Source organism: Callospermophilus lateralis, chromosome 13, assembly GCF_048772815.1.
Source record: "Callospermophilus lateralis isolate mCalLat2 chromosome 13, mCalLat2.hap1, whole genome shotgun sequence".
Lineage (NCBI taxonomy): Eukaryota > Metazoa > Chordata > Mammalia > Rodentia > Sciuridae > Callospermophilus > Callospermophilus lateralis.
Window position 1 is genome coordinate 99,675,224 of NC_135317.1, and position 13,184 is coordinate 99,688,407.

The following is a 13,184-nucleotide window of genomic DNA, read 5'->3' on the forward strand; positions in this document are numbered from 1 at the left end:
AATAGCTAAACTATGGAACCAACCTAGGTGTCTCAATAAATGAATGGATGAAAAAATGTTTTACACACACATACACACACACACACACACACACACACACACACGATGGACTGTTACTCAGCTTTAAAAAAGAATGAAATTATGGTATTTGCTGGTTAATGGATGGAGCTGGAGAATATCATGCTAAGTGAAATAAGCCAATCTCCCAAAAGCAAACGCTGAATGTTTTCTCTGATGTGTGGCTGCTAATTCACAGTGGGGGGTGGGTAGGGAAGAACTGAAACCTTTTCTGCTGACTCCTTGTGTCTCCTTCAGTGCTGGGCATTGAGAGTGTGCACAGCAACAATAACTGCGCACACACACACAACACAACCTTGGAACAAATGACTGTATTATTATAAAGAAATGATGCGTTGGGTATTGCCTCTTCGCTCAGAGTCTTGCCAGAGACCGACCCCTCCCAGCAGACATTGCCCCTCAGCTCTTCCATGGCTCCCCTGGGGGGGGTGGCGGGGGGGCACTCTGGCCTCTTTTCTTTCCCTTGTTTGTTTGTCCCAGTGCTTAGTGGTTTCGGTGCTGCTCTGGGCTGATAGTGATGAGAGCAGCTGGTTGCCCTGGGTGTCCCAGCTGCCTGGCATCCTGCTACGGTGCTGCTTGTGCGTGATCTCTAACCCTGTGGGGAAGGCAGGGTTAACTCCCTCCCATTCCGTTTACAAAAGAGGAAACTGAGGCACAGAGGGCACATGTTATCGATGCTCTTCTCTCACATACCGTGTGTTGCAAGTCTTTATATGGATTATCTCACTGAATTTTCACAAAGACCAAAGGGGTAGGTGGCATGACGAGCCCCATGCTGCAGTAAGGAAACGGAAGCACACAGAGGTAGGTAACTAGGCCCCAGCTCTACACTTGCGTCAAGCTTGGCTGTGATTGGGTCGTCTAGCGCCCAGTTTTTGGGCTTGGTCCTGCTTGTCCTTGTGCTTGTGTGAGAGCTCACCTGTCTTGTCTGCACTCCCGTGGGCTCTAAGCCCTTTGTGCTGAGGTCTGTTTTTGCCTCTTCCTGTGTGTCCTGAGCTTGGTGTTAGGCTCTCTGGGATGTGGGCTGCTGGGGAAGAAGTCGGTCCTCCCGTGTCTTTCCCCAGCGACCAGGGCCTGGGAGGATGAGCCGAGATGACCCCATCCCTTGCTCTATAATGTAGGAGCTACTGCTGGATTTGGAGCTGTGCCCATGCACAGATAAAATGCCCGGATGGCACAGGGCCCTTGATATCTGGATGCCAGAGCTAGCAGAACCAGCAATCAGCTGACTTCCAAGAAGTCTTATCTGCGTTTCTCTCTGTCCCTGCCTGGATGGACTCACCCCCAGCCCCTTCTCTTCACAGGTATATAAGCTCCTTTATGCTTCCCGTCTGGCAGATTATGGCCTGGCCTCCCAGGCCCTGCATTACTGCGAAGCCATCGGCGCAGCTGTCCTGAGCCAGGGAGAGAGTAGTCACCCTGTGCTATTAGTGGAGCTCATCAAGGTGAGTGTCTCAAAGGGTCCTCTGCAGGAGTTTTATCTTCAATGTTCAGAGAAAGCTATTGTAGAGCAGCTTAGACTTCACATTTCATCTTCTTTGAACATGCTGCAAAATTGGAACCCACAGCTGTCTTTGACCACATAAGCGTGCCCCGATGTGATAAGCACAGACAAGGATGTGCTGGGTCGGGGGTGGTGAGATCTGGGGACTGGAAACCAGGCATGTGCTCCTTGAGAAATTCATTCTTGCATCTGCTTTTCTGGTACAGTAAAACCGTGTGCCATTGTGAGTTGTTCTAATCACAAAAACCAGCATTAGAAAATATATTTTAGTTGATTAAAACAGGAAATGATCCTTATTAAAATGCTTTTAAACGCATGGAATATTTTATCACATATGGGATACATTTAAAAAGAAAACAAAAAACATATCAACCCTTAGTTCCTGGGGAAGTAAACAACAATCAGGCAAACAGTTGTTCCAATTAATTGAAGAAAAATCCATTAGCTGTAGAGCAAAAAGGCAGCTTGTCCTTAAGGTTTTGCTTTGGCTTAGTGGAGGCCCACGTTTTGGATTCTGTAACAGGTAAACCTTGTGGTGCTGACTTCCTGTTCCCTGAAATTTCTGGCAACAGGTTTATGATTGCAAGGGGCTTCAGGACCCAGGATGGATGATTGGGGTTTGGGGACAGGATCATGGAATGAAGCCTCACAGTGACCTCAGCCACCTGGGAGCTGTTAAAGTGCAGGTCCCAGGCTCCACCCAGGCGGCTGAATCAGAATTAGCCTTTGTAACAAGGTCCTGGGTGACTCCTGTGGGCCCTGAAGTTTAGAGGGCCTCTTACAGAGAAATGGCCAGAAACCGTTTCTCATCATATTTTGTGTAGTATCCAACACCAAAATGGGCTAAGTGTTTTAAGTGTGCTGCCATTTTGGGAGGGCATCTGCTGGATCTCCTGTTTCTTGTTCTTTCAAACCAAACTTACAAGTTACATACAGCTCTTTCTCCTTTCCGCCCCTTTCCCACCCTCTTCCCTGTCTTCTATTTTTCCCTCTCTTCTTGGCCCTTCTGGCATTCTGGAAACCCGGCACAGCTGGCAGAGAAACTGAAGCTGTCAGATCCTCTGGCTTTAGAAAGACGCCGTGGGGACAGGGACCTGGAGCCAGATTGGCTACTTCAACTGCGGAGGAAGCACAGGGAGCTGGAGGTGAGGAGGAAGGAGCTGTGTTTCCCTCTTCACTTCCCTAGAAATAGAATAAGCTCACCAAGTGCCTGCGGAGCCTCCCACCGTCCCTGCTGCCCAGGCTGTGTCCTGGGAAAGGTGGGACTCCCAGGGACCTGTGGCTGCTTCTCTTCCCGGTCTGAACTATGTCTGCATGTGACACAAGGGGGCGCACTTCCAAACCACTCTTGCCACCCTTCTCTGAGGTCCCAAAGAATTTGTTTCGTGACCATCAAAGCTTCCCCATCTCTGCTAGGAACAATGGATCACAGTGGACCTGTGTCACTTTCATGTAATGTAGGGCAATTGCTTAAAAGACTTCCGGGCCTTTTCTCTTTGTTCTGACAATTGCAAAAGCTGCTTTCCGTAATCAGAACCGTAATTGGAGCAGGGCCTCCCCCATTTTCTTTCTTCCACTTTGCTCTGAAGAAAGGACAAAGTGGATTTTTAAAAGCATGCAGCCTTTTCTCCCTCCTTCTGCTGCGGACTCTGAGGCCTACAATTTAGTTCTTTCTATCTGCCCCTCACCCTGGGGAGAATGGATGTGTTGGTTTGCGGCCATCTCTGCTGCTCTAGCCGCGTTGGGAGACCTGGGAGCGAGTGTCCTGGGCCCTGAGCACGCAGTAGTCCCCTTTCCTTGTCGCTTCCACTGGAATTTTCTTGTTGACTTAATTTTTCAACCATCTTGTCCCCTGTCCTTGTTGTTCTTAGGCCACTTAAAAGGATTTTTACTTTATTTTGAATAGCAAAAGGCAGCAGGAGACGTTGGAGATCCTCCTTCTGCTCGCTCAGATTTTTCAGGAGCCAGAGGAAGAATCACAGGTATCCAAAATGGTGCAGGGACACTGGATGGGACTGTAGTAGATGAGGTAGCTTAGGAAGTGCCACCCTTGTGTCCCCATGGCTCCAGCTGCTCCCCCATAGGCTTCTGTGGGTCTGACACCCGGACACTTCTAAATCCCTGCGCTGAGAGAGTTTCTGTCTCATAGTCAGGCTTCTTTTCCTGGTACCAGGGATTGAACCCAGGGATGCTTAACCCCTGAGCCACACCCCCAGGCCTTTTGATTTTGGGACAAGGCTTCACTAGGTTGTTTAGGGCCTCACTAAGTTGCTGGGGCTGGCTTTGAACTTGTGACCGCCTCAGCCTCCTAAGCCTTTGGGATCACGGGCACCTGCCACTGTGCCCAGCTCACAGTCAGGCTTTTAAGTGCCTCTTATGCATGTTGCTTCACCTATATTAGTGCCTTCTCCCAAATGGGTAAGTTTCTTGGGGCCAGAAATCATGGGTCACCTGTGTCAAAGGTGATTGCTGGGACAGTGGACGCTCTGGAGACTTTGGAGCTCTCGGTTGCCATCTCACCATGAAATAAGTGTGTTTCAAGGATGTCACCCCTGTTCCTCCTCCAGGCTGCCTCTGAAGGGCTGGTCAGCAGGCGTTATGCCCTCAGTTACCTCCACATCCTTTTCCCCGGTTACCACCCTGGTGGGGTCAGGCAAGGGCTCTCGTGGCTTCCCTCCTGGCCATGTGAGACCCACAGAAGCTGTATGGGGGAGCAGCTGGAGCAGCTGGGGATGCAAGGGTGGCACTTCCAACCTTTTGCACTTCCTTCAGGGAAGAGCAGAAGGTGGGGAGAGAGGAAGAAGGAGAGAGGAGGGCCTTGCTTTCTGCTTCGGGGATTTGCCACTGAGCCACAGGGCTGCGGAGGTGCAGGCTGGGGAGAGCCAGGCCGGTGTCTCAGGATAGCTGCTTCCTGGCAGCCCTGTCTGCTGATGCCTAGTGGAGCAGTGGGCTAGTGGCCTACCCCAGGCCCCTGTCCTTGGCCCAGTCACTTCCCACATCCACACCATAGGTGTATCTTATCAGCAGGGTCCCTTCCAGGGCAAATGTGCTCTGATTCTTTAAAAGTAAGGTTGTGGTTTCTAAGGTCCAATTTGCTTTTTTAAATATTTTTTATAGTTGTAGATAGACACTGTATATATTTATTTTTAAGTGATGCTGAGGATCAAACTCAGGGCCTCATATGTGTGAGGCAAACTCTCTACCACTGAGCTACAACTTCTGCCCCCAAATATGGGTTTTTAACTAGAAGTTTCTTGGGTTTCCAAAACCCAAGTCCATTAGGAACTCCTTAGTGGAGAGAGTTTATCCAAAAATTAAAAGGTGTGGCATTAGATGGGATGGTAATTTTTTCCTCCTGATCCCTGGGTTAAGGACTCAGAGATCCTTCCAGGAAGTGGGGAGGATAGTCCTTTAAGCAGCACCGAGAGGTGTAACAGTCACTCTGTGCTTTGCTACTCATCACCGAAGCCACGCCAAGGGCTGGTCCTTGGGACTGTGTTCTAAGAGGACAGGGCAGGGAGGTTTCTGATGTGATTGGTCTGCAGATGCCACACTCAGGTCTCACTGTTTCTTTGCCTTTCATCCTTAGACACTTCCTGCCAGGATCTTTTGGGCCATCAAGGCCACTCAGAAGCCCCTGGGTACCATTCGGCCCTGTGGCCAACACCTGAGCAGACGGGCCTCCCCGAGCCCAGCCCACAGCAGCCCTTCCCCCTGCAGCAGGGCCCCTACCCAGTGGGAGGAGGTTCAGGGCACACGGAGGCGCCGGTGCCTCTCTACTCTGTTCCTGAGACCTGTCTCCCAGGGCCCAGCAGTGACAGTGGCAGTGACAGTGTGGCAGTGACTGCGGCTCCTGGAGGAAGGGTCTGGGAGGAAGCACTGCAGATACACCCTCCTTCTGGTAAGACCTGCTGGCCGGGTGGACGCCTTGGGAGCACAGCTGTGGTGGGGGGAAGCCAGTGAGGGGGGCCCAGGGCCTGGGAGGAGGTGGGTTGGAGCTGGGGAAGGCAGGGGCGTGGGTGTGGGTGTGCATGTGTCCCAGGCCGCCTCTCCCCTGGGACAGGAAGAGCAGGACATACAGTCCCTCCTGCCCTCTCCTGGACCACAGAGTCTCCAGGGAGCCACTGCAGGGTAGAGAAGTAAGGAAAATGCCACCTGTGCCTCGCTCACATGGCACCGCAGGGCAGGCCAGGCCGGACCCTCTCCCCGAGTCCTCCTACACCCAAGAGCTCATTGTCAGGGACTGTGGCAGGAACCTGTGCCCCTGTCCCAGTCTGTTTCTTCAGGTCCAGGAGACCTTGGACAGCAGGGGCCGAGTGTGGGGGATCCATGCTGGGTCGTGCCCGCACAGTGCTGGGAGCCACGGGGAGGATTAGATTCTTGGACCTTCTAAGATAAGACCCTGGCCAAGATGGAGGCTTCCATGGAGCGGAGGCTGGGGGATCCCTGTCTCTCGCTCCCTGTTGCTCTGATTTCCCAAATCCCTAAGGAACGGCCTTGGAGTTCATTGGGGTAGAGTTAGGTTCATCCGTGTGTCCTGGGGTGGCTGGCCACGCAAATGGGCTTTGCATTTCCTGCGACCTCCTTGTTGCTCTGCTGGGAAAATCATCTCCCTTCTGCAGGATGGGGGTGGGTAGCACTAATGCCGGTCGCTCTCCTTGTCTGTTTGGTGCTACAGGAGAGAGCGCAGCATCCCAAGACACCTCTCGGCAACTCGATGATCCAAAGGACATTTCCAAACCTCAGGTGAAAGAACGAAGCATGAGCGAGGACGATGCCTACTCAATGGCCCCGGGGCTTGGCCACACTCCAGCTCCTCCTGGTGTGGGGACGTTCTCTTCCGCGTCACACCTGGTCTCTTCTGATTCTTTCCACCCAGTCCTGGAAGTTGGAGGGAGGCTGAGTTCTTGCTTATGCTCAGCCCCACCCACCTGTGCTCTGGAGGAGGGAGCAGCACAGCTGGCTTAGTTCTGGCCCCGGGGACCTCTGTCCCTTTCCTGCCTCTTCCTCCCAAAAGCTCTCAGAACCTGCGCCCCTGTAGGAGACTTTGATTTCTATTTCCTTATTTTAATTTGTACCTTGCTTTATATCAAAGAAAGACCTATGGCAGCTGTGACAGTGCCCGTTATGTCTTTTCTCCTTGGTGGGTCTGGGAGGTGACGGAGGTGGCCATGTCTAATTAATCATCCCATCCAGCTGCTGATCGAATGTGCCCTTTTGCTGGGCATTGGGCAGCTTTGGTACCAAACTGCAGATGTTGTGTTAGGAAATGAGCTCTAAGTGCCTCGGGTTCTCTGGTTGCTACGTTTCTTGGGCTTGGGGGGTCTGTGTGGGTGTTTCCAGGCCCTCTTCATCTTCAGTAGTAGCTTCCATGGCTCCTGCACCAGGCCTTGGCGCGGTTCTAGAGCAGAAGCAGAGCAGCCCAGACTCCTCAGGGTGGGGGGACATGAAGGCTGGATTTGACACCCGCCTTGCCCCAGACCTTCAGCAAGTCATTTGTATTTTCATGGCTTAGACTTGCTTCCTCCTCAGTAAGATACGACCCCCTGGGACTGTCCCTTGGATTTACTGAGTAGGTGGGGCGAGAGAGAGCGCATGTGTGGAAATATGCTGTGTGACCTGCCAAGTGCTTATGCGAAGTCTGGGTCTTTATCAAAATCCAGGCCCCACCGGCCCCCAGAGCGCACAGTTTCTCTGAGAGTTCCACCATCTTGGGCCAGGAAGACCAGGAAGAGTCCTCTGAGGAAGCAGATCAGAAACCTTCCCCGGGCGCTGCAGAGAGAGAGAAGCCGGGAGACGCGAAGGAGAATGCGAAGGTGGAGGACTCCACCTTCTCTTCCCATCCTTCCTTCCTCTTCTGCTTCCTTCCCAAATAGTGGGGCAGAATAGGACTCTGGACTCGGTGGTGTCCCCTTCCTTCCAGCCTTTGTCTCTCACTGGGGGCAGTTAATCTCACAGTCACTGGGGGGGAAGGAATCTACAGGCCATAAAAATCCCTCTTTGCCTTCCAGAGCTCAGGATTTGGCTGGTTCAGCTGGTTTAGGTCGAAGCCCACGAGCAATGTGTTGCCCTCTGGAGAGGAGGACACCTCAGACAGCACAGATTCGGAGGTAACCTCCGTGGGAGGGGAAGGGAGTCCCCTCCCTGTGGGCCTTCCAGGGGACATCTCTCCAGCTCTGTGGAGCTGTGGGCTGCATCCGACTCCACCCTAGCCTGAAGGGAACGGAGTCTTTGCACTGGGAGGTGATTGTTGGAAATAAATTGGTTCCGGGAGGGCAAGGGCAGACTTCAAAAGTCTTAAAGATCAGGACAAAGGATTTTAACTTCTCTACCCTGCAGTGGCTCCCTGGAGACTATGTGGTCCAGGAGAGGGCAGGAGGGACTGTTGTCCTGCTCTCCCTGTCCCAGCTCCCAGGAGGGAGCTGACCTGAATCACTGAGTGGCCCTTTGGGGAGGCCACCCAGTGGCAGGTGCAGGTGGCGACCACTGTTGCTGGTGTGGGACACACTGCATGAATCTGTGAACCACCGATGTCCTCAGTGCTGCCTTTCTCCAAAGCAGGAGCCCTCCAGAGCGTCCTCTCCCCACCACCAGGGACTGTCACCCATGCCTCTTCTCGAGTCTCCACCTCTGCCTGGTGCTGGCGCCTCCTCCAGGGGCACAGGTACCTACGACCCCTGGGCTGCCTGTGGGGTCATGGTGCTTTGGGGGTGGAGGTGCCTTCAGGGAGTGGGGACCCCCAGTCCTGAGCAGAGGGAACGGCTTTGACTCTTTGCCTTCTAGGTGGGGGAGACCTTGGAAGATCCTCGTCCAGTGGGGCAACAGCTGAGGGCACTGGAACTGGAGGGTTCTCGGAGCTTGAGGTGAGCAGCCCCCTGGAGCCGAGGCCTCCGCAGAGCTGCGTGTGGGTGTGAGCCTGGGCTTTCAGTGTGGCCTGGAGGTGTGCTGCCTGTGTGGGGCTGGCCCGTGGGGGGTGTGAGAGAGAGTCTGCATTAGTTTCTTTGGTTGATATGACAAAGCCCCACGGACAGGAGGGCTTAAACAGCAGAATCGATTTCTCACAGTTCTGAAGACTAGAAGTACAAGATCAAGGCGTTGGCTCTTGTGCAGCCTTGCTGCTTGGCTTGGTGATGGCCGCCTTCTCCGCGTGTCTTCTCGTGATCTTTCCTGTGTGTGCCTGTGTTCAAAATCCCTTCTTTCTGAGGATACCAGTCATGCTGGTCTAGGCAGCCACAAGGCCCCTTTAAAGATGCCATCTCAAGCACAGTCACGTTCTGAGATATCGGGGATAGGGCTTTGTCATGACTTTCTGGAGGGACACGATTCAGCTCATGCAGTTTCCTTAGGTGGGTTCTGGAGGACGCCTCTCTCCCTGCCAGGGTCGGGGCTGGAATCCACGGGTGCCCTTGGCTAGGGCTGTGACCAGTTCTTCACGAGTCCTTCACATCACTAGGGATTTCCTGCCTGTTGCTAGGAAAGCAGTTTTGTTTCTTGAAGCCTGATTAGAGCACTTTGGAGTGTTTTAGGCCTTCTGCAGGATGTGGTGTGCTTTTGACTGTGGCTCTGATTAGACGGCCTGCTTGCTGCAGGTACAGCAGCACCTGAGCCTCTGCATTGCTGGCCGTATCTGGGGTTGGGTTGAGCCCACTTGAGCCACGTTTGTTTGCTGTCAATTTCTTGAGTCTTAGGAGAAACCTTCCTCTCCATTTGTCTCATGCCAAGTCGATGCTGAGGGAAGGCTTTGGTGTTCTCGACTTGGGCCACTCACTGGGTTTCCATTGTGTTCCTTCCCAGGGTGTCTCTTCTGAGCTCTATTCCAGACCTGGCGTTCTTCCTCCACCTGCCTTGAAAGGGGCTGTTCCGCTCTACAACCCAGCTCAGGTTCCCCAGGTAAGGACGCCCTCAGCGGGAGGGTCAGGAGCACAGGTTTTGAATGCAGGAGGCCTGGGTTTCTCATCCGCTGTACCACTTACTGTGGGGACCTACGTCTCAGCTACTGCATCTGAGGTACGGGATTATTAGTAGCTACCTCACAGATGTGAATGTGAAGTGCTTTGTACCTAGAAGATGCTCAATAAATGAGGGCATTAGAAATACTGCTCTTGACCTCTAATGGGCTTAATTTGTGAGAGGCACAGTTGGTGCTGGTAGCAGTGGTGTGCGTATACCATCCCTCCATCCTGGGTGACAGAAGCCAAGCTCCCTGCTCCTTAGGGACTTGGGACCGACTTAACTAATGCTAATGTGGCATTTGGCCTCCCCCTTTATACAATCAAATTTCTTTTCACTGTATTTGGGAGGTGAGGGTAGTTCATGAGAATACAACCTTGGGAAACCACCTGCAGCCAGAACATTCTAGATAGACACGGGGGGTGTGCCTGTGTGTCAGACCTGAGCAGAGTCGCGCTGGGAGCTGTGCTCTGGCCTAATGTGTGTTGTTCTTTTTCAGCTCCCCAGGGCTCCCAGCCTGAGTCGGCCGAGCCGCCTAGCTCAGCGCCGCTACCCAACCCAGCCTTGCTGAGAAGGAGCTTCGTCTCCAGCTCTTCTCTCAGGAGCACAGCTTTTCTATTTCTCTGCCTTCCTCAGTCCCCATCCGCTCTGCCATGTCCAGGCCCTCAAGATAGCCATGCCAGCCTGTGGCCTCCACTGGCACTTAGTGGCAAGGGAACAGGATCCCCAAGGGATGGCTCACTCCAGGCTTAAGTCTAGCTTCAGCACGGTGGAGACTCTTTCATCAGATGGAAAATCTGGGTGTAAGAGGAGCCGGGAAGTGAGCAGAGTGTCATGGCAGCTGCCCTTGAGAAGGAGGCTTGAGAACCTCAGGAAAAGATAGGTCTCCAAGAATCCTGTGGCTCACATCGTTGGTGACCCCGCTGGGTGCTGCAGCAGGGGCTCCGAGCAACATTCCAAGAGCACATCGACCCCCTCCCCAGTCTTAGTTACAGAGGGTGCCGCGTTCCAGTTAGCAAAGTTTTTATACTGCAACTCCATCACTGCTGCCCTTCAAGGATTCCCTCTTCAATGACATTTCAGCAGTTTTCCTCCTGGTCCTAGTTTTCTGCATATTTTCTCTGTGGTTCAGATTAATTATATTTCCTCTCACTTTCTTAGCTGGTCCTATTTTTTCACATTCTGGCATCTGGCTATCAAGTTAGATTGCTGTAGGCATCATATTGTCATGGTAACTACTGAACCTAATGATGCAGATGGATGGAACATCAGTATAATAAATGATGGAAAACGTTTCCTAAAAATTCATCCTCTCCATGAGAGGGGAGGAATGAGTGTCTGATACTGTTAATCCTCCCTTCCTACCTCAGCCTTTTGCAAATTGATGTTCGGAGGTTCATTGGGGCCAGAGAGGGGGGCGGGGGGATATCTTGGAAATTTCCATTTCTCCTTTCAGACCCAAAATAGGAATGATTCTTGCTGTTTGTCAGACTTGCTGACAATTTCTCCTCACAAAGAACAGTTTTTTTGTATGTGTAATTGTACATACAGGTTTTGTACTTTAATGTACTACAGTTCTGATGTTGATAGCAATTAAACCCAGATAATTTTATAGAAAATGCTTGTCTCTAGCTGATTTTTGCAGAGGGAGAAAGTACATTGATGGGCTCTTCCCTGAGTCTTTCTAATAATGGTTTTATTGTGTGGCCAGGTGTGAATAGCTGGAAAGAGCCTTTTGTTAGCAAAGAACCCAGGACTGGTCCTCTTAAACTTCCAAGTCTACTCGAGTATTATCATTTTTTTTTTCAATTCAAAAAATATGGACAAAAGCTCCTTTGAAACAAACCAAGTCACTTCACTAACTAAATGTTGCATGTTCTGCTCCTTAAAAAGTTTGTCACCTCTTAAATTAGAAAATGCATGCCCAAGTGTTTTGCATCTAGAAGGCTCTCAGTAAATGCCTGTCCCTGTTCTTCCTTAAAAGGCTGCAGCTGCTTCTGTTTGGTATCCTGACACCTAGTGGCAGTTCTGTGGCAGTAGCGTGGAGTTTCATAGGAGCCAAACTGCCTAGACTTGAATCCTGTCACATGCAGTTCACTTGTAACCTGGGGCAAGGCTACCTCACTGTCCCGTGCTTTACTTGTCTCACCTGTAAAAGAGGATGATAATAGTAATAGTACCTATCCTGTGGGGACATTGCAAGGATTAACCAAATCAAGTCCTACCCACTAGAAAGAGCTCTCACGTCAAAGGAGGAGAGTGAAGACCAACAGGGCAAAGCTGTCAGATGCCTGGGAGCTCACTTCCTTCTCCCCAGGACGACTCATGCAAGGGGCTGCTGTAGTGCTCAGCACAGCAGGCTCTGGGCGCGCTCACTTCCCCGGCAAAAGAATACCTGGCAGTGAACATGTTTTCCACGAAGGGAAAGGTAGACTGTTTCTGCGGGAGAGGCAGCAGGTTCCTGGTGTTTATGCTAATCTGTCCTCAGGAGTTTTCACTCTGGCAAAGTCAGAATGTGGCCATTAATTTGTAGATGCTTGGTCAAAACAAATCCCATTGGTCATCGGTCAGGGACGTTAGGTCCGGTAAGGGTCTGATAAAGTTCTTGGCTGTTTATCATCTTTGGCTGGGTGCTGGTGCCTGCATTGCTAAAGGTCATGGTCATTTTACAGCTTCAGCTGGTAAAACCCAGGCATGGTGAAATGAAGCATGTGCAGCTGTCAGAGAAAAGTGCTTCCCCTCCCCGCCTTTGTATGGTGGAAGCTCCGGCAGAGAGAGGGAATGGGAATGTGCTGGGGTTAGAGGCCCCATCTCTCCTCTTCCACATTCTGGGAGAGGCTGCAGGGCTTGGGAGGAAGTTGGTGTTGGCTTGGTCACCTGTCCCATGTGTTCTGAGAGCCACAGCCATTTGGTCTTGGGGATGGCCAGGGCCATGATCTGAGGCAGAGCCCCAGCTCCCTGCAGCCTGGTGTGGTGTGGACTCCAGAAGGGAGTAACCGCACAGTGTCCCAGAAGACAGCAGGTGAGGTCTGGGCCAGACCAGCCCCAGCCAGGAACAGAGCACACCACTATGGCACCCAGGTCTTCCTTCCCATCACCAAAAGCCATTGCAGGGGGAAACGAATAGAATTCCCTTTCTCTAAACAACGAATAGAATTCCCTTTCTCTAAACAAACAAAGGGACCAAAGATATTAGTAGTCGGCAAGTTTGCTTTTTCCTGGGCTGCTCAGTGGAATTTGAACTGGGAGGAAGTGATGGGAAATAGAGAAGCCACGTTTTCCTTGCAAAACCGAGCACTAGTGTGCGAATTTGCAATTCTGCTATGTACATATAACATAATATTTATATGAAAACATTTAAACTTAATGTTCAATAATTTGAAAGAGAACAAACCGTTAAATTCCATTTAAGTGTCTTTATCACACACCACCATTCCAGCCCTCTGTCTAATCCCTGTGAGTGGCTATAAAACTGTGAATGAGCCTCGATTCTTCAGTTCCCGGCACATGCGCTCCTTTCGGGCCTGACTTGGCTTCAGGTTGCCTAGCGTGAAAGCCGCTGCTAGCCATCCTGTTCCCCAACCCACCAGGGGCTTTCCTTTTGGTCCTTCCTATGAGTGACCAAGAAGAAGAGCAAGACACTACATCCACC

The 13,184-nt window shown here is 51.7% G+C and overlaps 1 protein-coding gene across 2 annotated transcripts in view; it reads left to right on the top strand.

Moving 5' to 3' along the window:
* Positions 1-10,103, top strand: part of Sec16b (SEC16 homolog B, endoplasmic reticulum export factor) — a 34,390-nt gene extending 24,287 nt beyond the window's left edge. Inside the window, exons 15-26 of one of the 2 annotated variants that reach the window (XM_076831885.2) lie at positions 1,383-1,523; positions 2,614-2,727; positions 3,489-3,564; positions 3,714-3,716; positions 5,172-5,483; positions 6,261-6,328; positions 7,246-7,398; positions 7,594-7,692; positions 8,141-8,246; positions 8,366-8,445; positions 9,377-9,472; positions 10,032-10,103. In XM_076831885.2, the coding sequence (XP_076688000.2) occupies positions 1,383-1,523; positions 2,614-2,727; positions 3,489-3,564; positions 3,714-3,716; positions 5,172-5,483; positions 6,261-6,328; positions 7,246-7,398; positions 7,594-7,692; positions 8,141-8,246; positions 8,366-8,445; positions 9,377-9,472; positions 10,032-10,103 (1,320 nt within the window). The remainder of the gene's footprint in view (positions 1-1,382; positions 1,524-2,613; positions 2,728-3,488; positions 3,565-3,713; positions 3,717-5,171; positions 5,484-6,260; positions 6,329-7,245; positions 7,399-7,593; positions 7,693-8,140; positions 8,247-8,365; positions 8,446-9,376; positions 9,473-10,031) is intronic. The other variant, XM_076831884.2, reaches the window with a different exon arrangement.
* The last annotated feature ends 3,081 nt before the right edge of the window (positions 10,104-13,184 follow it).